The 24,080-nt window shown below is 43.4% G+C and overlaps 2 protein-coding genes across 2 annotated transcripts in view; both read right to left on the reverse strand.

Annotated features, from left to right (window-relative positions):
- LOC139584189 (protogenin B-like) overlaps window positions 1-4,784 on the reverse strand; it is a 38,640-nt gene extending 33,856 nt beyond the window's left edge. Inside the window, exons 1-2 of the mRNA XM_071415746.1 lie at window positions 4,654-4,784; window positions 3,627-3,926 (exon numbers count right to left, since the gene is read on the reverse strand). Coding sequence (XP_071271847.1) covers window positions 3,627-3,926; window positions 4,654-4,723 — 370 coding nt within the window. The 5' untranslated portion in view covers window positions 4,724-4,784. The remainder of the gene's footprint in view (window positions 1-3,626; window positions 3,927-4,653) is intronic.
- Window positions 4,785-20,774: 15,990 nt separating this feature from the next.
- LOC139584190 (DNA-binding protein RFX7-like) overlaps window positions 20,775-24,080 on the reverse strand; it is a 28,994-nt gene continuing 25,688 nt past the window's right edge. Inside the window, exon 12 of the mRNA XM_071415747.1 lies at window positions 20,775-23,242. Within this exon, the coding sequence (XP_071271848.1) occupies window positions 22,756-23,242 (487 nt within the window). The 3' untranslated portion in view covers window positions 20,775-22,755. The remainder of the gene's footprint in view (window positions 23,243-24,080) is intronic.

Consider the following 24,080-nt stretch of genomic DNA (forward strand, 5'->3'; position numbering starts at 1 on the left):
CTCGGTCTGGGGCTCCATGCAAGATCTCACCTCGTGGGGCATCAATGATCATGAGGAAGGTGAGGGATCAGCCAGAACTACACGGCAGGACCTGGTCAATGACCTGAAGAGAGCTGGGACCACAGTCTCAAAGAAAACCATTAGTAACACACTACGCCGTCATGGATTAAAATCCTGCAGCGCACGCAAGGTCCCCCTGCTCAAGCCAGCGCATGTCCAGGCCCGTCTGAAGTTTGCCAATGACCATCTGGATGATCCAGAGGAGGAATGGGAGAAGGTCATGTGGTCTGTTGAGACAAAAATAGAGCTTTTTGGTCTAAACTCCACTCGCCGTGTTTGGAGGAAGAAGAAGGATGAGTACAACCCCAAGATCACCATCCCAACCGTGAAGCATGGAGGTGGAAACATCATTCTTTGGGGATGCTTTTCTGTAAAGGGGACAGGACGACTGCACCGTATTGAGGGGAGGATGGATGGGGCCATGTATCGCGAGATCTTGGCCAACAACCTCCTTCCCTCAGTAAGAGCATTGAAGATGGGTCGTGGCTGGGTCTTCCAGCATGACAACGACCCGAAACACACAGCCAGGGCAACTAAGGAGTGGCTCCATAAGAAGCATCTCAAGGTCCTGGAGTGGCCTAGCCAGTCTCCAGACCTGAACCCAATAGAAAATCTTTGGAGGGAGCTGAAAGTCCGTATTGCCCAGCGACAGCCCCGAAACCTGAAGGATCTGGAGAAGGTCTGTATGGAGGAGTGGGCCAAAATCCCTGCTGCAGTGTGTGCAAACCTGGTCAAGAACTACAGGAAACGTATGATCTCTGTAATTGCAAACAAAGGTTTCTGTACCAAATATTAAGTTCTGCTTTTCTGATGTATCAAATACTTATGTCATGCAATAAAATGCAAATTAATTACTTAAAAATCATACAATGTGATTTTCTGGATTTTTGTTTTAGATTCCGTCTCTCACAGTTGAAGTGTACCTATGATAAAAATTACAGACCTCTACATGCTTTGTAAGTAGGAAAACCTGCAAAATCGGCAGTGTATCAAATACTTGTTCTCCCCACTGTATGTTTTTTTTTGTAACATGAGAAACATCTTGAAAACAATGGAACCATGGAATGTAGGCCTAGGTCCTCACCACCCAGAGCCAACTACCCTGGGGTCTGCTAAGATTATCTAAATGCCCACCCATAGATAAGAGCCCAGGCCATCCTCTCTGGCGGGGGTTTCTGCCGGTGGTTGGGGTCAGCCATGTTGAGGGGTGTGGCCTGGGCAGCAGACTACTCCACTAATATGGTCAGCCCAGCCTAGCTTTGTCGTAAACAGCAGATCAATGGACAGGTCAGACTGCACAAAGGTTCCCTTAAAGAGGGCAGGGTTCAAACCCAGCCCCCCCCCTGTCCATCCAATTTCAGCTCAAATTGGGGGGGGGAGACCCGGTCGGATCGAAGACTGTTATCGGTCTGGTCATCTATTGTCTACCAAAAAAGAAATGGGACTTGTTGGGACTTGTTTTTATGTTAGTTGTTTTGTATTCGAATATGAAACAATGTTGCTGCAGTATGACTGTAAAGATGAGGACGTAGTGTGATGTCATAGAGCATGTTGCTCTATGACATCAGTGGTATAGCGATGACTGTTATCAAACTGAAATCAGACGTAATAATAATAAACATCACAGAACTATTGTAGCTTTCCTTTCCTGAGCTTTTTTTCAGACGTTTGATAATATAACCTAGTCACCCGCATGACAGATCGGGCATAGTCTATACATACATAGAACAATAGAGTTTCCCTTGACAATGATAGTGAGTGTGGGAGAGGTCAGCGACTGGAGAGCCACTGAAAGGACCAACGGACTAGTGAAAGGACAGAGGACAGCAGGACAGGGCAACCCCCAGGCCCAGCACAGAGCTCAGAGCAGGCCAGGCCAGGCGGTGACATCACAAAGCCTTTCCCATGCAACCCTTGACCTCTCTGGGCCTCTGGGACCGATGGGGAGCAGCAGAGAGAAAGAGAGATGCCCCTCCTCCAACCTTTGCCTCCCCAACCTCCATACAGCTGGCCAAAACCTTTAACCCTTTAGGAGCCACGCTCATCATTGCCAGATCTAACAACTATTATCAAAACTTACAATAAACTGAGAAACATTGATATTGGTGTTGCTTTTGATAAACAAGGAATATGTGAAACTTATAATATCGCCCCATCCCTAAATTATGTCCTACAGGAAAATATTTAAAAAAATATCCTTCCCAAAAGATAAACCAGACTAAACTAAAGCCAACCCCTGTGGTTGTGTGTCTAAGAACTGGCCTGGTGATGCTAAATAGACCATAGATCTGGACAGATGTCCTGTCCACTGAGATGTGGACAAACTAATGCCCTGCAACAGAGTATTTTATTTAAGGCCAGTCAGGAACAGTCAGGGCGAGTCAGGAACAGTCAGGGCCAGTCAGGGCCAGTCAGAGCCAGTCAGGAACAGTCAGAGCCAGTCAGAAACAGTCAGGGCCAGTCAGAAACAGTCAGGGCCAGTCAGGAACAGTCAGGGCCAGTCAGAAACAGTCAGGAACAGTCAGGAACAGTCAGGAACAGTCAGGGCCAGTCAGGAACAGTCAGGAACAGTCAGAGCCAGTCAGGAACAGTCAGGAACAGTCAGGGCCAGTCAGGAACAGTCAGGAACAGTCAGGGCCAGTCAGGAACAGTCAGAAACAGTCAGGAACAGTCAGGAACAGTCAGGGCCAGTCAGGAACAGTCAGGAACAGTCAGGGCCAGTCAGGAACAGTCAGGAACAGTCAGGAACAGTCAGGAACAGTCAGGGCCAGTCAGGAACAGTCAGGAACAGTCAGGGCCAGTCAGGAACAGTCAGGGCCAGTCAGGAACAGTCAGGAACAGTCAGAAACAGTCAGAAACAGTCAGGGCGAGTCAGGAACCGTCATGGTCAGTCAGGAACAGTCTGGAACAGTCAGGGACAGTCAGAAACAGTCAGGGCGAGTCAGGAACAGTCAGGGCCAGTCAGGAACAGTCAGGGCCAGTCAGGAACAGTCAGGACAGGCCAGACAGAGGGCTAAAAGTGACAGACAATCACACAGAGAGAGCACTGGTCTACACTGACAATGAACCAACACAAGAACACGGCAGACTGACTGATCCCATTTTCCAGGAAATTGTGTGTGTGTGAAAGTGTGTAGGCCTGTGTGTGTGTGTGTGTGTGTGCGCGTGTTTCCATATTACTTTTCCTAAATTACACATATAACCTATTAACCTGAGTATTTAATTATCTTTCAGACTGTCCATCAGTACTTAATTGATCTTTCAAAGTAGTAAAAAAAACAAAAAACAAGTCTATAACTCCACAAGAAGCTTTTACCACCAATAAGGAGAGGCCTGTCCACTTCCTGAAACACTGGACAGCTTCTAATGACATGGAAACTTTACCGAGGAAAGCTTTAGAGGACTTTTCTCAATAACATGTTTGTGTGTATTACAAAAGCTGTTGTTGTTGTTCTAGAGCATTCTACATACAACCTGCAATGATGTGTTTGATATACCTTTAAGCGGTATATACAATGTATGCTTTTCCAATGACACATTGTATTTACCTCATGATCCATACTTACTTGTGATAGTCAGTCGTGATCTTTGGCTTAATATGGCTCCATATCTATTCTGAGAGAGGCATTGATAGAACCCTTTGTCTGACTCCGGTCCGTCTCTCCTGACCTCGGGTATGTACAGTGATCCGTTGGCCAGGATCTGGAGCCGGGTGCTCTCCGTAACCCTGACTCCATTCCTCAGCCATCTGATGGTGATGGGAGGCTGTCCGTGGGCCACACAGTCCAGGATCACTGGATCCCTGGTTATTACTACAACATCACTGGGTTCTGTGATGAAGGAGAGCTCACTGAAACAAAAAACACCTGGAAATGGAAAGGAGAGGGGACCGTTAATGAGATGGAAGGAGGAGGAGGAAGGATGGAGGGATGGATGGAGAGGAAGGCATTGATATGTTAGGCCTGTCCTGTCAGGTATGTGGGACTCTATCGGGCCCTTATGTAATTGCACAATACTTGCTTGGTTATCATAGCAGTGTATTATAGTAGTGTATAGCTTTTAGTGTAACGTTCTCTACCTATTCATGTATTCCCTGATAAATACATCATAAATAGAAAGAAAAATAAATAACTCAGATACAGTGCATAGCCTAGTTTTTGCTCAGGCTTCTTGGTATACAATATAGTGTTGATGAGACCAAAAACAATATACTAAATTGTCGTTTTGAATTGGGAAAAATCAGTTAATTTGAATATTTGAATGCATGGTTCTGGTCCATGAAGGAAAACAATCACAGCCACTCAAGTCAGTCACTCTAATCCTCTAAACGTAATGTAATCATAGCATTTTACACAGAATATTAACTTTTTTTTCCCCTTTTAAATTATAAACTATATTATTTTTCTCGTGCATCCTTTTTTCCCCCGGTATATTATCCGCCCAAAAGGTTGTGGCTACATCCTGTGGTCATCCGGTCTGGTACGGTTTATGTCTGGTCACACACACACACACACACACGGACCTCAAACTCTCTTGCAGTTGCAAAGAATTACTGACACAGAAAAGATACAGGAAGAAAACAAATTACTTAACCTGATAGTTGAATAAACAAAACAAAACACAGCAAACAATGCTGGTATCGATTCCTTTTGAAAATCGCCATTTATTCCGATTGTCCTGTCATTCTATAAAGGAGGACCGCCGTTCCCCATCGTGCTGCGAGCCTCCCCAAATAACGAATGACACCGGCGCTGCAACAACTCCTGAGACTGACTCCGGCTGAGACCCCTCCCCCCTGACGGCGCATGCGCTACTTGAGCCAAGCTTTAATCGAGGGGCGCATGTAGTGGGTTTCCACCAGTGGTTCCCAAACTGTGTGGCGAGGGGTCGGCGGGTGGGCCGCGAGGGTGGGCATGTACAGTACCAGTCAAAAGTTTGAACACACATTCCAGGGTTTTTCAGTATTTGTACTATTTTCTACTACATTGTAGAATAATAGTGAAGACATCACAACTATGAAATAACACATATGGAATCATGTAGTAACCAAAAAAGTGTTAAACAATTAAAAATATATTTTATATTTGAGATTCTTCAAAGTAGCCACCATTTGCCTTGAAAGGTTAAATAACATTTCAAAAAGTTAAAACAATTGCTTTGCTTTGCACACTCTTGGCATTCACTCAACCAGCTTCATGAGGTAGTCACCTGGAATGCATTCCAATTAACAGGTGTGCCTTCTTAGAAGTTAATTTGTGGAATGTATTTCCTTCTTAATGTGTTTGAGCCAATCAGTTGTGTTGTGACAAGGTAGGGCTGGTATACAGAGGATAGCCCTATTTGGTAAAATACCAAGTCAATATTATGGCAAGAACAGCTCAAATAAGCAAAGAGAAACAACAGTCCATCATTACTTTAAGACATGAAGGTCAGTCAATATGGAAAATTTCAAGAACTTTAAAAGTTTCTTCAGTTGCAGTCACAAAAACCAGCAAGCGCTCTGATGAAACTGTCTCTCATGAGGACCGCCACAGGAAAGGAAGACCCAGAGTTACCTCTGCTGCAGACGATATGTTCATTAGAGTTAATTGCACCTCAGATTGCAGCCCAAATAAATGCTTCACAGAGTTCAAGTAACAGACGCATCTCAACATCAACTGTTTAGAGGAGACTGCGTGAATCAGGCCTTCATGGTCAAATTGCTGCAAAGAAACCACTACTAAAGGACACCAATAATAAGAAGAGACTTGCTTGGGCCAAGAAACACGAGCAATGGACATTAGACCGGGGGAAATCTGTCCTTGGTCTGATGAGTCCAAATTGGAGATTTTTGGTTCCAACCGCCGTGTCTTTGTGAGACGCAGAGTATGATCTCCGCATGTGTGGTTCCCACCGTGAAGCATGGAGGAGGAGGTGTGATGGTGTAGGGGTGTTTTGCTGGTGACACTGTCTGTGATTTATTTAGAATTCAAGGCACACTTAACCAGCATAGCTACCACAGCATTCTGCAGCGATACGCCATCCCATCTGGTTTGAGCTTAGTTCCACTATCATTTGTTTTCCTACAAGACAATAACTCAACACACCAACAGGCTGTGGAACCAAGGAGAGTGATGGAGTGCTGCATCAGATGACCTGGCCTTTACAATCACCGACCTCAACCCAATTGAGATGGTTAAGGATGAGTTGGACCGCAGAGTGAAGAAAAAGCAGCCAACAAGTGCTCAGCATTTGTGGGAACTCCTTCAAGACTGTTGGAAAAGCATTCCAGGTGAAGCTGGTTGAGAGAATGCTAAGAGTGTGCAAAGCTGTCATCAAGGCAAAGGGTGGCTACTTTAAAGAACATAAAATATGTTTTGATTTGTTTAACACTTTTTTGGTTCCTACATGATTACATGTGTTATTTCATAGTGTTGATGTCTTCTCTATATTGTACAGTCATGGCCAAAAGATTTGAGAATGACACAAGTATTAATTTTCACAAAGTCTGCTGCCTCAGTTTGTATGATGGCAATTTGCATATACTCCAGAATCTTATGAAGAGTGATCAGATGAATTGCAATTAATTGCAAAGTCCCTCTTTGCGATGCAAATGAACTTAATCCTCCCAAAACATTTCCACTGCATTTCAGCCCTTCCACAAAAGGACCAGCTGACATCATGTCAGTGATTCTCTCGTTAACACAGGTGTGAGTGTTGACGAGGACAAGGCTGGAGATCACTCTGTCATGCTAATTGAGTTGAAATAAAAGACTGGAAGCTTCAAAAGGAGTGTGCTGCTTGGAATCATTGTTCTTCCTCTGTCAATCATGGTTTCCTGGGCTTCACAGGCAAGGATATTGCTGCCAGTAAGATTGCACCTAAATCAACCATTTACCGGATCATCAAGAACTTCAAGAAGAGCAGTTCAATTGTTGTGAAGAAGGCTTCAGGGCGCCCAAGAAAGTCCAGCACGCTCCAGGACCGTCTCCTAAAGTTGATTCAGCTGCGGGATCGGGGCACCACCAGTACAGAGCTTGCTCAGGAATGGCAGCAGGCAGGTGTGAGTGCATCTGCACGCACAGTGAGGCGAAGACCTCAGACTGGGGCGAAGATTCACCTTCCAACAGGACAACGACCCTAAGCACACAGTCAAGACAACGCAGGAGTGGCTTCGGGACAAGTCTCTGAATGTCACTGAGTGGTCCAGCCGGAGCCCAGACTTCAACCCGATCGAACATCTCTGGAGAGACCTGAAAATAGCTGTGCAGCAACGCTCCCCATCCAACCTGACAGAGCTTGAGAGAATTTGCAGAGAAGAATGGGAGAAATTCCCCCAAAATAGGTGTGCCAAGCTTTTAGCATCATACCCAAGAAGACTCCAGGCTGTAATCGCTGTCAAAGGTGCTTCAACAAAGTATTGAGTAAAGGGTCAGAATACTTACGTAAATGTGATATTTCAGTTTTTTTTTTTTTATACATTTGTACATAATTCTAAAAATCTGTTTTTCTTTGTCATTATGGGGTATTGTGTGTAGATTGATGAAAAAAACTAACAATTTAATCAATTTTATAATGAGGCTGTAACGTAACAACATTTGGAAATTGTCAAGGGGTCTGAATAATTTCCGAATGCACTGTACGTTCAGATTTTTAATACATTGTAATGCTGCATGATGCGATTCTAATGATCATTTGAAAAAATCCGCTTGAAAGGCATTAGCTCTGCTTTGTTATTTGCGCAGGCTGTACACTCTTCACTAGTCTCTCATTCACAATTTGACAAGCACTTGATAATGCCTCGAATTTCACTGCCACATCTCCTTTGTTGACGTAGAATAATCCATGCCTTTTGCAGCCAGTGGCCGTGTTGTACCCTTGTCCCGGAGTACTGCTTTTTGGCCTTCTCCCTGAGTGCTGCACGCTCCTAAGCACCTCTCATTCACATGGCTCTCCATCATATGATTGGGTCTTTCTCACAGGCTACAAGTGAAGACAGACACATCGGAGACCCAACTGCGTGTGTGTCCTTATCCAATTCCGAGGTGCAAATTGAAGATATTGAAAGAACTGTCCACATTTACTTTTTGTCAGCCAAACAAAATGAGTAGGCCGAACGAAGAGCAAAAGCATTAGCCTATGTCAATATACTATCCCCCATAGTACAAAAGTCGACCTATTCTATTCTTTGCGAGAAATAAGTATTCCAAACATATTCTGGGACAGTTGTAGGATGCAATAGATCCCAAATTAATACAACCACTAGCATCAAAACAACTTTATTACGCAATGTGGCTGACTCAACAAATCAGAACGTTTAGCTCAAAATGTTGATAAACTATTAGGCTATTTCTTCACATTATAAGCACAGCAATGCGCACACGGCAGTAGGCTATAAGCGCAAACCCGCAAATGTGATTATGCACGTAATGCTTTTATTATAAAGGTGCATCTTAATGGTGAAAAGTATCTTCCCCAAACTTGAAACTCACGCGTTGCTTATGTATCCCAGTTAGGCTCTACACCCCTTGTAAAGAGGATTAATGTGCTTAATTTGTGCTTAAAGGTATTTGGCCACTTTAGTTGTGATACAAACCTTATCAAAACATATAGCCCTATGGGCTAGGCTACATGAGGTGTGACACTAACCTTATTAAAACATATAGGACTATGGGCTAGGCTACATGAGGTGTGCGACTATGATTTGAAAAAGTCGCCCAAAAAAAGGAAGTTTCTTATGCTGGGCATCATTCACGAGTGATAATATATAATTCACAAGTGATAGGCTAATATTGTCACCCATCACACTATTATTGATTTAATCTTGTCTTTATTTACTCAATAAATTATGTGTGACATTTGTTTAGATTTAGAATGGACCATTATCATGCACCTGTATCAAAACAGGGGGGGGGATGCATTTAAATAGCGAATGGAGGATGCTTTTCCCGTGGTTTATTTTCATGCCAGCCAGGAAGGTAGGCTATACTCCTGTTGTAAAGATAAGCAATGTGCTTAATATTAGGAAAGTTGAGAAATAAATATAGTAGGCCTAGCCTATAGAAATCTGATGGGATCCTCCTCTTTTTAGTAGTGGCCGCAATTGCATAGCCTAGAGAAATGTTGCGCAACATGAGCTCATAGGCTCTCATGAAGAGTTTGATTAGATTTTCGACTTACATTAGTCATGGTAACTAGGCTTCTCCAAGTTCTGATGCTGCTGATGGCATCAGAGCTTGGAGAAGCCTAATTACCATGACTAAATGGTCACATGGAATTTGACTGCCTTCACGACTTGTGACCGTCAGTGTGGCTGAAATACGTTCACCGCAACAGCCCTACTTGTGCCCATAGAAATAGACTTGGTGCGTGCGTGTAGTTGGTGACCCGGGATGTTCCCCAATGCTGCACCATATGATATACAACAATTGCTGGCATCACCATATATTTGTTAGATGTGGTTTATGGATTTAGCAAGCAGTTACCAAAGACCAATGCGTTGATAAAAAAAACCCTGGTGATCAGGTCCCTATATGAAACAGCTCTGAAACAGCTCTGCTCTGTTTGACCGTAGAACTTGGTAATTGTGAGGAGATATTGACGGTGGTAGCCAGTCAGCTGGCTTCCTACATTAATTCAGCTGTTGATCCAACCCGGCCACCATGGACCTGGAGTGGCTATGACTTTTGCCAATGACCCTCCTCCCTCCTATCCCCTTAACCCTTTCATCCCTCCACCCTCATTCGATGACCACACAATAGGCTCCAGCTGTGAGGTTGAAATCAGCTGTGATGTGGTCAGCTAACAAAATCCAATCTCTCTTTCTCTCTCTACTCTCTACATAGGCAAAGATTAAATCTAGACATTTTGTCTTACCTTACACTTGAGAAAAATACTTTATTCATTGGTTTATTTATGTGTTTTGTCCCCTTTTTACCATATCATTACAAAAAAAAAGCTATAGCCTGCCTAGTTACAAGAAATATCCTCTCTATGCAAATGAAACATTAGGACAGAAAACCAAGAGGGATTAGGCTATAGTAGAATTAACACAAATATTTGTATGTATTTATTTATTTTGTTCACTACAAACATTTGCAAAAGCTACCCAATGGGCACAGATGTTGATGTACATTTGGTTAAGTTATCAACTAACCTGAATTCAATGTGAAAATACCCCCAAAAAATTCACCATGTGATTGGATTTAGGTTAAAGTGGATTTAGGTTAACGTGGATTTAGGTTAAAAGTTGATTTAGGTTGAAAGTTGATTTAGGTTAAAAGTTGATTTAGGTTAAAAGTTGGATGAAAAAAATAAGTAATTCTCTTGCGTGGATTATTTATTTCAAATACAATCAGTTTTCCACGTTCATTCAACGTCGTCATGACAACTAATTTCTTTTTTGAAATGACATGGAAACAACGTTGATGCTATCCAGTGACCCAATTATTACTGAACAAAAATATAGACGCAACATGTAAAAGTGTTGGTCCCATGTTTCATGAGCTGAAATAAAATGTCCCAGAAATCTTCCATATGCACAATTTTTTTCTTCTCTCTAACCTTTAAGGGCACAAATGTGTTTAGATCCCTGTTAGTGGGCATTTCTCCTTTGTCAAGATAATCCATCCACCTGACAGGTATACCATATAAAGAAGCTGATTAAACAGCATGATCATTACACAGGTGCACCTTGTGCTGGGGACAATAAAAGGCCACTCTAAAATGTGCAGTTTTGTCACACAACACAATGCCACATATGTCTCATGTTTTGAGGGAGCGTGCTATTGGCATGCTGATTGCAGGAAGGTCCACCAGAGCTGTTGACAGAAAATGTCATGTTAATTTCTCTACCATAAGCCGCCTCAACGTAATTTTAGAGAATTTGGCAGTACGTCCAACTGGCCTCACAACCACAGACCACGTGTAACCACGCCAGCCTTGATCTGACTGCAGTTGGTAGTTGTAACCGACGATGGCAATTTGAATGCACTGAGATACTGTGACGAGATCCTGAGGTCCATTGTCATGCTATTCATCTGCCGCCATCACCTCCTGTTTCAGCATGATAAAGTACAGCCCCATTTCTCAAGGATTTGTAAACAATTTCTGGAAGTTGAAAATGTCCCAGTTCTTCCATGGCCTGCATACTCACCAGACATGTCACCCATTGAGCATGTTTGGGATGCTCTGGATCGACTTGTACGACAGCATGTTCCAGTTCCCACCAATATCCAGCAACTTCGCACAGCCATTGAAGAAGAATGGGACAACCTTCCACAGGCCACAATCAACAGCCTTTAAATATAACCTTTATTGAACAAATTCTTATTTACAATGACGGCCTACCGGGGAACAGTGGTTTGATCAGGGTGCTTTGATCGGGGTCAGAACGACAGATTTTTACCTTGTCAGCTCGGGGATTCGATCCAGCAACCTTTCGGTCCAGCAACCATACTGGCCCAACGCTCTAAAGGAGATGTGTCACGCTGCAAGAGGCAAATGGTGGTCACACCAGATACTGACTGGTTTTCTGATCCAAGCCCCTACTTTTTATTAAAGGTATCTGTTACCAACAGATGCATATCTGTATTCCCAGTCATGTGAAGTCCATAGATTTAAGGCCTAATTTATTTATTTCAATTGACTGATTTCTTTATATGAACTGTAACTCAGTAAAATCGTTGAAATTGTTGCACGTTGCGTTTTATATTTTTGTTCAGTGTATATGAAATGTTGGCCTAGATAAAGTGCATCATTAAGAGGGGACGGCAGGCAGCTTAGTGGTGAGAGCGTTGGACTAGTAACTGTAAAGGTTGCAAGATCAAATCCCCCGAGCTGACAAGGTAAAAATCTGTCTTTCTGCCCCCTGAACAAGGCAGTTAAACCCACTGTTCCCCGGTAGGCCGTCAATGAAAATAAGAATTTGTTCTTAACTGACTTGCCTTGTTATTTAAAAAAAGATTGCTTGTGAGCTTGAACTGTCAGTAAAGGAAATTTCTAATATGGTCTTAAACACCCGGACATAATGAGATGGAGTGTGCAGTGTAATTATATATTGATTAGAGAGCTGACCATTGATTGATTTAATCATATCTGCCCCCACTTCAGTCAAAGCTCAAGACCAATAGTCAGGATAACGCTGTTCGATAATCTCTTCTGTATTCATTCATTTACAAATATGCTCTGTTTCATTTAAAGGTTTCGTAATGCAAGTGAAATCAGTACAGCCCATCTGTTAAGGTTTTTGAATCAGAACCTCAACATCTCCCCTTTACTTGATGTTTTAATGCTGTCTAGAAACAGTTAAAGGGGTATTTTACTTTAAAAAATAAATAAATTCATATTCAAAAGGAGTGCCTACATTATTCACCACCCTGGACAGGTGTGTGTTGTTAAACTACATCTGTTATCATAATCCTCATTCGTAGAGTGCCTGCCCTCTCCACCACCCTGCACAGTCCCTGGTAAAAGCATACAGACCTAAAGGTGCTGTTTATATACCTGTTTGTAGTATTGTATCATTCATTCCCTGTTCAAATCGGGCCACTTATGTGCCTAAAATGGCAGTGTTGGGGAAAATACTCGGACAATATAGTTTACTAAGTCACCCACTACCTCACACCAGAAGAATTTTAAGCTACACTAAAGCTACCCTTAAGAAAAATATAGTTTACTTAACTAAAGTTACTTTGATAAAGTAGTTTACTACTTTGTGAAACTACTTTGTGAAAAAGTATCATATCTCAATCTGAAAATGTCATAGAATACAAATTGCAAGAACAGATCTGGAGTCAGATGTTAACAGAATGTGTAATTTAGCCTATTAGAGAAAGGGAAAGGGGGATACCTAGTTAGTTGTCCAACTGAATGTATTCAACTGAAATGTGTCTACCGCATTTAAACCAACCCCTCTGAATCAGAGAGATGCGGGGGGCTGCCATAATCGACATCCACGTAGTTAGCTACACCGCTACATGGTAAAACAGTAGTGTGTAGTTCCAGTAGTTAGCTACACCGCTACATGGTAAAACAGTAGTGTGTAGTTCCAGTAGTTAGCTACACCGCTACATGGTAAAACAGTAGTGTGTAGTTCCAGTAGTTAGCTACACCGCTACATGGTAAAACAGTAGTGTGTAGTTCCAGTAGTTAGCTACACCGCTACATGGTAATAAAAAATTAAAAAACTACTGAAAACACGACCTAGATTTTGAATTCAGTTCAACTACCACCAAGCTACATCAAAACATAATTAAATTACTAGTTAAACTTTATGTAGTTCACTACTCCCCAACACTGCTAAATGGCACTGTGTGGAATTCATATAGAATTGACCAATATCGAGAGCAAGGAGAGATGAGTGTGCAACTTTTTTCTTCATGTGTATAGTTAATTTTCCTTCAGTCAGCATCTCAGCTAAGGGGTGTGTTCTATATTGCTCTAAGTCATTGATTGGAATACATGCTGCTTGAACAACACTGTCACTGTGTGGAGGCACAGCACAGTGACAAGGCTCCTCACTCTCAGGGTCAAGAGTCAGAGGTCAGGGGTCAGGCTGGGCGAGGTCATGATCAATAGGAGTAAAGGTCATTAACATGTCATAAATACGGTGGAGGGCCTGGGAACGGAGAGACAAGACCAACAGACTTCTTCCTGATTGGTCGAGGGGATTTGTGTGGGGGAAGAGGGAGGCCCCTCCCCCCCAGTTAACCCAGGAGCCATCCAATGGGCTGACTTGACCTCTAACCTTTTTAGGGGTAGGGGCTTGAGGTTGACCCCCAGCTCTGCCATATTGTCAATGCAAAAGAACAATCGGATACAACATCTACAGAGCATTCAGGAAAGTATTCAGACCCCTTTACTTTTTTCCACATTTTGTTACGTTACAGCCTTATTCTAAAATTGATTAAAGAAAAATGTTTCCTCATCAATCTACTCACAATACCCCATAATGACAAAGCACATTTTTGCAAATGTATGAAAAATAAAAAACTTAAATATCTTATTTACATAAGTATTCAGACCCTTTGCTATGAGACTCTGAGAAACTGAGCTCAGGTGCATCCTGTTTCCATTGATCATCCTTGAGATGTTTCTACAACTGGATTGGAGTCCACCTGTGGTAAATTCAGTTGATTGGACAGGATTTGGAAAAGTACACACCTGTCCCACAGTTGAAAGTGCATGTCAGAGCAAAAACCAAAGCCATGAGGTCGAAGGTATTGTCCGTAAAGCTCAGAGACAGGATTGTGTCAAGGCACAGATCTGGGGAAGGGTACCAAAACATTTCTACAGCATTTATGGTCCCCAAGAACACAGTGGCCTCCATCATTCTTAAATGGAAGACGTTTGGTACCAGCAAGACTCTTCCTAGAAATGGCCGCTCGGCCAGAGTTCCTCTGTGGAGATGGGAGAACCTTCCAGAAGGACAACCATCTCTGCAGCACTTCACCAATCAGGCCTTTATGGTAGAGTAGCCAGACGGAAGCCACTCATCAGTAAAAGGTACATGACAGCCCACTTGGAGTCTCAGACCATGAGAAACAAGATTGAACTCTTTGACCTGAGTGCCAAGCGTCACGTCTGGAGGAAACCTGGCACCATCTCTACAGTGAAGCATGGTGGTGGCAGCATCATGCTGTGGGGATGTTTTTCAGCGGCAGGGACTGGGAGACTATTCAGGATCAAGGGAAAGATGGAAGGAGCAAAGTACAGAGATCCTTGATGAAAACCTGCTCCAGAGTGCTCAGGACCTCAGACTGGGGTGAAGGTTCACCTTCCAACAGGTCAACGACCCTAAGCACACAGCCAAGACAACGCAGGAGTGGCTTCGGGACAAGTCTCTGAATGTCTTTGAGTGGCCCAGCCAGAGCTCGGACTTGAACCCAACCGAACATCTCTGGAGACCTGAAAATATCTGTGCAGCGACGCTCCCCATCCAACCTGGCAGAGCGTGAGAGGATCTGCAGAGAAGAATGGGAGAAATTCCCCAAATACAGATGTGCCAAGCTTCATACCCAAGAAGACTCAAGGCTGTAATCGCTACCAAAGGTGCTTCAACAAAGTACAGAGTAAAGGGTTTGAATGCTTAAGTAAATGTGACAATTCAGTTGTTTAAAAAAAAATAAAAAAGCCAAAATTTCTAAAAACCTGTTTTCACTTTGTCATTATGGGGTATTGTGTGTAGATTGATGAGGGGGGGGAAAACGATTTAATCCATTTTGGAATAAGTCTGTAACGTAACAAAATGTGGAAAACGTCAAGGGGTCTGAATACTTTACAAATGCACTGTATAAAGAAAGTGGGAGAAATGTTTAAAACTTCGGATAAAACTCATTACAAAAAAAGATAACACAGAGAACCTTCTCAGTAGGCTATCATATATAGTGTTGTCACTAGAGGCCAGTATTTCATCAGTACTATATCTATGAGTTTGAAATAGAATACAGTGGATCTTCAAATTTACCATTTAAAAATGAAGCAAACACGACGAAGAGCAACATTCTATAAAAAAGTTTATTGGCTTTACAAAACCACTTTAAAAATCTCACCGGTGAGCACTTTCCATTGAAAAAGAAACATGAACGCTTTTGTTTTGCCATATTAACAAGCTACTTGTACATATGACGCAGTACACCACACAACAACAGAGAGAGAGAGAGGAGCTTCTTCTACTGGTAGGAATGAACAGGATAGACAAGAGTCAAACTGAGTTTGGTTCTGGCTCAGGGTCAGTCGGAACTCACAACGAGTCACTGCTAGATGGAACCTTAGAATCAGAACAATTCATTCTAATTCTATAGTTGGAACTCGTCTAAAGATGGAGGAGAATTTTCCTTCATTCAAAGATTAAATTCAAATATCAGTGCCTTATAATATAATGCCACAAAATCAATTAAAAAAAAATCTTTCCAAATGCTACATTTTTTAAAAAGTATGCAAAAAAAATAAAAAAATAACAGTCAGTCATTAACGAAACATAGAGAATTATCTTAACTTATATTAAGTAAACAGCCCACAATGTAAAGTAATGTAACTTACTGTAATTAAGTTAACTACAGTAGCACTGCCAGTCAGGTACACAGAACCAGCCCAACTTACTGTAATTAAGTGAACTACAATAGCATTGCTAGTCAGGTACACAGAACCTGCCCAACTTACTGTAATTAAGTTAACTACAATAGCACTGCCAGTCAGGTACACAGAAGCTTCCCTTACCATAACAGACAGCGGTTACCTTACTGAATGTGCATCTGAAATGGAACCCTATTCCCTATATAGTGCACTACTACTGTCCGGACCCGGTCAAAAGTAGTGCGCCATATAGGGAATAGGGTTCTATAGGGCTCTGGTCTAAAGTAGTGCGCCATATAGGGAATAGGGTTCTATAGGGCTCTGGTCTAAAGTAGTGCACTATATAGGGAATAGGGTTCTATAGGGCTCTGGTCAAAAGTAGTGCACTACATAGGGAATAGGGTGCCATTTTGGTAAGCACTTTTAGAATAGAAAGTAGTCAAATAGAACTGATCAACACATGCACGCCTACGTATTACAGTCACCCATCAACATAATGAAGCACGTCGGTGTTTAAAAGGTTTTTTAAACATGACATTTTTCCTCAAAACTTGGATTATATTCTCGTGGATGAGAATGATTAAATCTCACTGAGATTATTATTATTAATGCACATATTTGCTACAAGACAATTATAGTGGAGTCATTTTCTACATGACAATTCTTAAAATGTTTACTTTTTTTACAGTAAGGACGAACGAAGGCCCGTAGCAACAACAACAACAACAACAACAACAAAATATACAAAATATTTTTTATGATCTTAAGGTAATTAAGATCATAAAAAATATTTTGTATATTTTGTTGTTGTTGTTGTTGTTGTTGCTACGGGCCTTCGTTCGTCCTTCCATCGTTACATTTGTCCGTTATGAGGTTTATGTGACAAAGCTATGTTTCATATCATAAACATGTAGTGAAATAAAATGGAACCTCATTGACACGTCTTTCCTCATAGACACGTCTTTCCTCATAGACACGTCTTTCCTCATAGACACGTCTTTCCTCATAGACACGTCTTTCCTCATTGACACGTCTTTCCTCATAGACACGTCTTTCCTCATAGACACGTCTTTCCTCATAGACACGTCTTTCCTCATTGACACGTCTTTCCTCATAGACACGTCTTTCCTCATAGACACGTCTTTCCTCATTGACACGTCTTTCCTCATAGACACGTCTTTCCTCATAGACACGTCTTTCCTCATTGACACGTCTTTCCTCATTGACACGTCTTTCCTCATAGACACGTCTTTCCTCATAGACACGTCTTTCCTCATAGACACGTCTTTCCTCATAGACACGTCTTTCCTCATAGACACGTCTTTCCTCATTGACACGTCTTTCCTCATAGACACGTCTTTCCTCATAGACACGTCTTTCCTCATAGACACGTCTTTCCTCATAGACACGTCTTTCCTCATTGACACGTCTTTCCTCATTGACACGTCTTTCCTCATAGACACGTCTTTCCTCATTGACACGTCTTTCCTCATTGACACGTCTTTCCTCATAGACACGTCTTTCCTCATAGACACGTCTTTCCTCATTGACACGTCTTTCCTCATTGACACGTCTTTCCTCATAGACACGTCTTTCCTCATTGACACGTCTTTCCTCATAGACACGTCTTTCCTCATTGACACGTCTTTCCTCATTGACACGTCTTTCCTCATAGACACGTCTTTCCTCATTGACACGTCTTTCCTCATAGACACGTCTTTCCTCATTGACACGTCTTTCCTCATTGACACGTCTTTCCTCATAGACACGTCTTTCCAGTGTTTCCCCTTAAAAGGTTCTGAGCACAACGCCTATAGAATCGATGACGTCACAGAAATGTATGCAACCGGCTAATATCTCATACCACTACTCATCTGTTTTGTTCTTGTCAATAAAACCATGCGATTGTTCTCTTTCAAAGCACACATCAGAGACCTATTATTATAATTATCTTTTTGAAAAGAAAAGTCAAAACACAGCAGCAAACCAGAGACCAAACGGACAGCGTTACTTTTACAAATACATCGATGAGCCAGAAATTCCAACACACAATATCTTCCCCATTATCTTCACTATTATAGATCTGTTTAAACTTTCTATTTTTTCTCTCTCTCAAATGGAACATAGATTTTATTAACTAGAATGATGGACATAAAAGTGCGTTTTTCATCGTGATACAACACATTTCTATGTATCTATCCTATTTACAAAATTAATGAGGCTTTAGTTTGATTATGACTTTTACAACAATAGCCAAAATTCAAGCAAATCATCCTACTGTTATAAATTGCATTCGGGAAAGTATTCAGACCTCTTGACTTTTTTTAAACATTTTGTTTTACGTTACAGCTTTATTCAAAAATGTATTTAATTGTTCCCCCCCCCCCCCCCCCCCCTCGTCAATCTACACACAATATCCCATAATGACAAAGCAAAAACAGTAAAAAAAATATATAAAAAAGTTTGCTAATTTATACAAAATTAAAAAACTGAAATATCACATTTACATAAGTATTCAGACCCTTTACTCAGTATTTTGTTAAAGCTCCTTTGACAGCGATTACAGCATCAAGCATTCATGGGTATGACGCTACAAGCTTGGCACCCCTGTATTTGGGGAGTTTCTCCCATTCTTCTCTGCAGATTCTCTCAAGCTCTGTCAGGTTGCATGGTGAGCATTGCTGCACAGATATTTTCAGGTCTCTCCAGAGATGTTCGATCGGGTTCAAGTCCGGGCTCTGGCTGGGTCACTCAAGGACATTCAGAGACTTGTCCCGAAGCCACTCCTGCGTTGTGTTGGAAGGTGAACCTTTTCCCCAGTCTGAGGTCTTGAGCGCTCTGGAGAAGGTTTTCACCAATGATCTCTCTATACTTTTCTCCGTTCATCTTTCCCTCGGTCCTGAATAGTCTCCCGGTTGTTGAGCAACTTCGAGCGTCTGAATACTTATGTAAATACTTGCAAAAATGTTTAAACACCTGTTTTCGCTTTGCCATTATGGAGTATTGTGATGTCATTATGGGGTATTGTGATGTCATTATGGGGTATTGTGATGTCATTATGGGGTATTGTGTGTAGATTGCTGTGGATGTGTTTAAAAAAAAAATTTTTTTTAGAATAAGGCTGTAATGTAACAAAATGTGGAAAAAGTCAAGGGGTCTGAATACATTCCGAAGGCACTGTAACTGGCTGGCTAGCAGTGATTGTTTCAACAACATGCTCTTTGGCCCAGTGTTGCCTAAGCAACAACAAGGACCTCAGCCATTTACATACTTCACATAGATTTTTGCAGCTTTTCGTCTTTTATACGTATGCGTCCCAAATGGCATTCTATAATCAGTGGTTCCCAACTGCGATCCTCCAGTATCCCCGCCAGTACATCTTTTTATTGTGGCCCCCAGGACAAGCCAAACTAATCATCAAGCCACTTGACGAGTTGAATCAGGTGATTTTTGTCCTGGGCTACAATAACAATGTGTTGATGTTGGGAGTGCTGGAGGACCGTAGTTGGGTCACACTGGGCTATACAGTGCACTGCTTTTGACCAGAGCCCTATGGAACCCTATTCCCTATATATACAGTGCACTGCTTTTGACCAGAGCCCTATGGAACCCCTCCACTATAAAGGGAATGGAGTGCCAATTGGGACGTAGACCCCAGTTATATTTGTTTTCTCTTCACTGATAACATAGTCACTAATAGTGAATGGATGATTTTAAATCCCATGTATAACAACCTCTTATACAAACCTTATATAACTTCTACTAACGTAAAAGTACGTTCATTTAAACAACAGCTCTTCTTTGGTATGGAAATAAGGCTGGATCTCCGGAAAGGCAATAACCAAACACGACTCGTAACTAGATCTCATGTTGACATCATCAAAATCCAGAAACCAAATCTTACAGCTACGGTATCTATGCAGCCTCTGTGTTGCCTTCAGTTACACATTTAACCATCACCATACCATTTATATGGGATACATCACAGATGGTACCCTGTTCCCTATACAGATGGGCTCTGGTCTAAAGTAGTGCACTATATAGGGAATAGGGTTCTATAGGGCTCTGGTCTAAAGTAGTGCACTATATAGGGAATAGGGTTCTATAGGGCTCTGGTCTAAAGTAGTGCACTATATAGGGAATAGGGTTCTATAGGGCTCTGGTCTAAAGTAGTGCACTATATATATAGGGAATAGGGTTCTATAGGGCTCTGGTCTAAAGTAGTGCACTATATAGGGAATAGGGTTCTATAGGGCTCTGGTCTAAAGTAGTGCACTATATAGGGAATAGGGTTCTATAGGGCTCTGGTCTAAAGTAGTGCACTATATAGGGAATAGGGTTCTATAGGGCTCTGGTCTAAAGTAGTGCACTATATATATAGGGAATAGGGTTCTATAGGGCTCTGGTCTAAAGTAGTGCACTATATAGGGAATAGGGTTCTATAGGGCTCTGGTCTAAAGTAGTGCACTATATAGGGAATAGGGTTCTATAGGGCTCTGGTCTAAAGTAGTGCACTATATAGGGAATAGGGTTCCATTTAGGACACAGCTGTAATATATTTTTTTCAACCCTGGGAGTAACACTCTGTTCACTGAAACGTGTGACCGCCTGTCCAACATTATTCTCCATCTACAACTGATAATAAGTAAGGGCACACAGCATGTGGTTTGTTTTTATACAGTATGGATGCCTCAAGTGACACTGCAAATAACAAGAGAATCATAAGAAAAAGTATTGAAAACATTATCACAGTTTAATTAGCTGCCTTGATATGAATGGTGAAGCTCTGGATGGTTCTAGAATTATAGAATCGGTTTCTAGAATTATAGAATCGGTTCTAGAATCGGTTCTAGATTCTATGCACTACTGAATAGTATTATGCACAGTCTGTCTGTAGAGATGGCGTAAGGCCTTGGAGATTGGAAAATAAGGCAGCCAATGTTTGTTGTTGCTTCCCTTTCCAGGAGTGTCACATTGGTTCTTCACCAATCCAGCTCATCTTCCTCATCTTCAAAATTCCTCTCATCTCTTCCTAATTGAACAGTACAAGTAGTATTTATAGACTTTGACATTTAAACTGTTCAGATATGAACTAGTATGCCATTGATTTGGTATCAATATGATGCATGATGGAGATGTCTTAAATTCAGCACCTGGTAGCTTCTGGATGCTACCTGTTTAGTATTCGGACTTGGTAGGCAAATTTACTGCTAAAATGTCATGTGTATGTTATTAAGTTGTCTTCTAATGTTGTATTTTTCTGTTTGGATTCACCTTTGAAACACACTAAAACAGGATACTACATCCTACAGCAAATATGTGCGATTGTGTGATTGTGTGATTTTGCGCCAGATGTCCTATTCGTTAGATGATTTCTGAATAAAACTATTGCATTATTGAATGAGTACACACAACATAGGAAGATATGGTTTTACTGTGTGGTGTTCAGTATACTGTACCTTGGGAAATCTACCCCTTATAACAAGGACCCCTACTCCATATAGTGCAGGACTCTTGATCAGAGTCCTGGGGTAGCATGTCAGACACAGTCCACGTCTCACTGACCACGTCTCACTGACCACGTCTCACCGACCACGTCTCACAGTCCACGTCTCACTGGCCACGTCTCACTGACCACGTCTCACTGAACACGTCTCACTGACCACGTCTCACTGGCCACGTCTCACTGGCCACGTCTCACTGACCACGTCTCACTGGCCACGTCTCACTGGCCACGTCTCACTGACCACGTCTCACAGACCACGTCTCACTGACCACGTCTCACAGACCACGTCTCACTGACCACGTCTCACTGGCCACGTCTCACTGACCACGTCTCACTGAACACGTCTCACTGACCACGTCTCACTGGCCACGTCTCACTGACCACGTCTCACAGTCCACGTCTCACTGGCCACGTCTCACAGACCACGTCTCACTGACCACGTCTCACTGACCACGTCTCACTGACCACGTCTCACTGTCCACGTCTCACAGACCGCGTCTCACTGACCACGTCTCACAGACCGCGTCTCACTGACCACGTCTCACAGACCGCGTCTCACTGACCACGTCTCACTGACCGCGTCTCACAGGCCACGTCTCACTGTCCACGTCTCACTGTCCACGTCTCACTGACCACGTCTCACTGACCACGTCTCACAGTCCACGTCTCACAGACCACGTCTCACAGACCACGTCTCACTGACCACGTCTCACAGTCCACGTCTCACAGACCACGTCTCACAGACCACGTCTCACAGACCATATCTTCACTCACTTGAAATGTACTCATTGATGATTTCATAGGAAGATGAAATTAAGTGGTAATGTATTGTGATTCAGATATTTTAACAATAAAAGTGATATAAAAACAAGAAAAATTAGGAGAGATTTCCAGGTTAGGCTGGCACTTTTCACTGGACAAACGGCCGAGAGTCCAGAAGTTTTTTTCTCTCCTGACAAAACAATAAAATTAAAATAAAACATAAATAAATGTATTTTTTTTTAAGCCAGTCTGTATCTGAATTGATACCCTAGTCCCTATATTGTACACTGCTTCCGACTAGGGCCAATAGACAAAGAACCGTAGTAAACTACATAAGGGAAAAAGCTTCCATTCGTTCACACACAATAACAACATTAGCCCAACATCTCTACGGTAGTAGGCTGGTCTTGGCTCTCCAGCCAGTCGAACGAGGAGTTCACAGTATCACTACATATCTGCTGAAACAGAGGGTCGTTCTTCAGCTCTTCCAGTGTGGCGTCTTCGTACTGTTCTTGCTGCTGATTGGACGGATCGAACAGCAGGTCGGCGTCCAACGTGTTCAGGTCTGTGATGCTACTGGAGAGGTCGGAGGTCAGCCTGATGTCGTTGGTGAAGTCGGACGCCACAGCCGCGTTGAGTTCCGAGGCCACCTGACCAACCAGCTGAGAGCTAGGGTTGAGGCCTTCAGCGTGGACGTTGAGACCGTCGTCACCTAACAGGTCTTTAACAGTGTTGTTGAAGTCTAGCTGTTGTTGTGCCTTGTCTTCTTCATCCTGTTGTTGTTGCTGCTGCTGGGTGGTGATGGGCTGGAGGAGTTGGAACCCGGCATGGGCCTGGGGAATCTGGAGCTGGGCCTGAGGACTCTGGAGCTGGGGGTGGGGACTCTGGAGCTGTGGACTCTGGAGCTGGGCCTGGGGAATGTGGAGCTGGGAGTGGGGACTCTGGAGCTGGGAGTGGGGATTCTGGAGCTGGGGGTAGGGACTCTGGAGCTGGGGGTGGGGACTCTGGAGCTGGGGGTGGGGACTCTGGAGCTGGGGGTGGGGACTCTGGAGCTGGGGTTGGGGACTCTGGAGCTGGGGGTGGGGACTCTGGAGCTGGGGGTGGGGACTCTGGAGCTGGGGACTCTGGAGCTGGGGGTGGGGACTCTGGAGCTGGGGGTGGGGACTCTGGAGCTGGGAGTGGGGACTCTGGAGCTGGGGGTGGGGACTCTGGAGCTGGGGGTGGGGACTCTGGAGCTGGGGGTTGGGACTCTGGAGCTGGGGGTGGGGACTCTGGAGCTGTTGACTCTGGAGCTGGGGGTGGGGACTCTGGAGCTGGGAGTGGGGACTCTGGAGCTGGGGACTCTGGAGTTGGGGGTGGGGACTCTGGAGCTGGGGGTGGGGACTCTGGGGCTGGGGACTCTGGAGCTGGGGACTCTGGAGCTGGGGACTCTGGAGCTGGGGGTGGGGACTCTGGAGCTGTTGACTCTGGAGCTGGGGGTGGGGACTCTGGAGCTTGGAGTGGGGACTCTGGAGCTGGGGACTCTGGAGTTGGGGGTGGGGACTCTGGAGCTGGGGGTGGGGACTCTGGAGCTGGGGGTGGGGACTCTGGAGCTGGGGGTGGGGACTCTGGAGCTGGGAGTGGGGACCCTGGAGCTGGGGGTGGGGACTCTGGAGCTGGGGGTGGGGACTCTGGAGCTGGGGGCGGGGACTCCGGAGCT

The sequence above is a fragment of the Salvelinus alpinus genome, chromosome 9 (genome assembly GCF_045679555.1).
Source record: "Salvelinus alpinus chromosome 9, SLU_Salpinus.1, whole genome shotgun sequence".
Classification (NCBI taxonomy): Eukaryota; Metazoa; Chordata; class Actinopteri; order Salmoniformes; family Salmonidae; genus Salvelinus; species Salvelinus alpinus.